Source organism: Corvus brachyrhynchos, unplaced genomic scaffold (genome assembly GCF_000691975.1).
Source record: "Corvus brachyrhynchos isolate BGI_N302 unplaced genomic scaffold, ASM69197v1 scaffold527, whole genome shotgun sequence".
Classification (NCBI taxonomy): Eukaryota; Metazoa; Chordata; class Aves; order Passeriformes; family Corvidae; genus Corvus; species Corvus brachyrhynchos.
In genome coordinates, this window is record NW_008239051.1 from 175,100 (window position 1) to 175,376 (window position 277).

The 277-nt window shown below is 59.9% G+C and overlaps 1 protein-coding gene across 1 annotated transcript in view; it reads right to left on the reverse strand.

Moving 5' to 3' along the window:
* Window positions 1-17: 17 nt before the first annotated feature.
* The window catches only part of LOC108447859 (probable crotonobetaine/carnitine-CoA ligase), a 17,750-nt gene continuing 17,490 nt past the window's right edge, over window positions 18-277 (reverse strand). Inside the window, exon 8 of the mRNA XM_017739066.1 lies at window positions 18-115. Within this exon, the coding sequence (XP_017594555.1) occupies window positions 18-115 (98 nt within the window). The remainder of the gene's footprint in view (window positions 116-277) is intronic.

Here is a 277-nt window from a genome sequence, read left to right on the forward strand (position 1 = left end):
TCCTGCTGGGACTGGGGTCAGAATTCCCGGTGGGATTTGGGGCCAGAATTCCCATTGGGATTGGGCTGGAATTCCCATTGGGAATACCTGACAGGTAGGCCTGGTCCCTCGGGGCCTGGGGAATTCCCGCTGGGATTGGGCCGGAATTCCCAGTGGGATTGGGCCGGAATTCCTGGGATTTGGGGCTGGAATTCCTGGGATTTGGGGCCGGAATTCCCATCGGGACTGGGGCCAGAATTCCTGGCATTTGGGGCTGGGATTCCTGGGATTTGGGGCC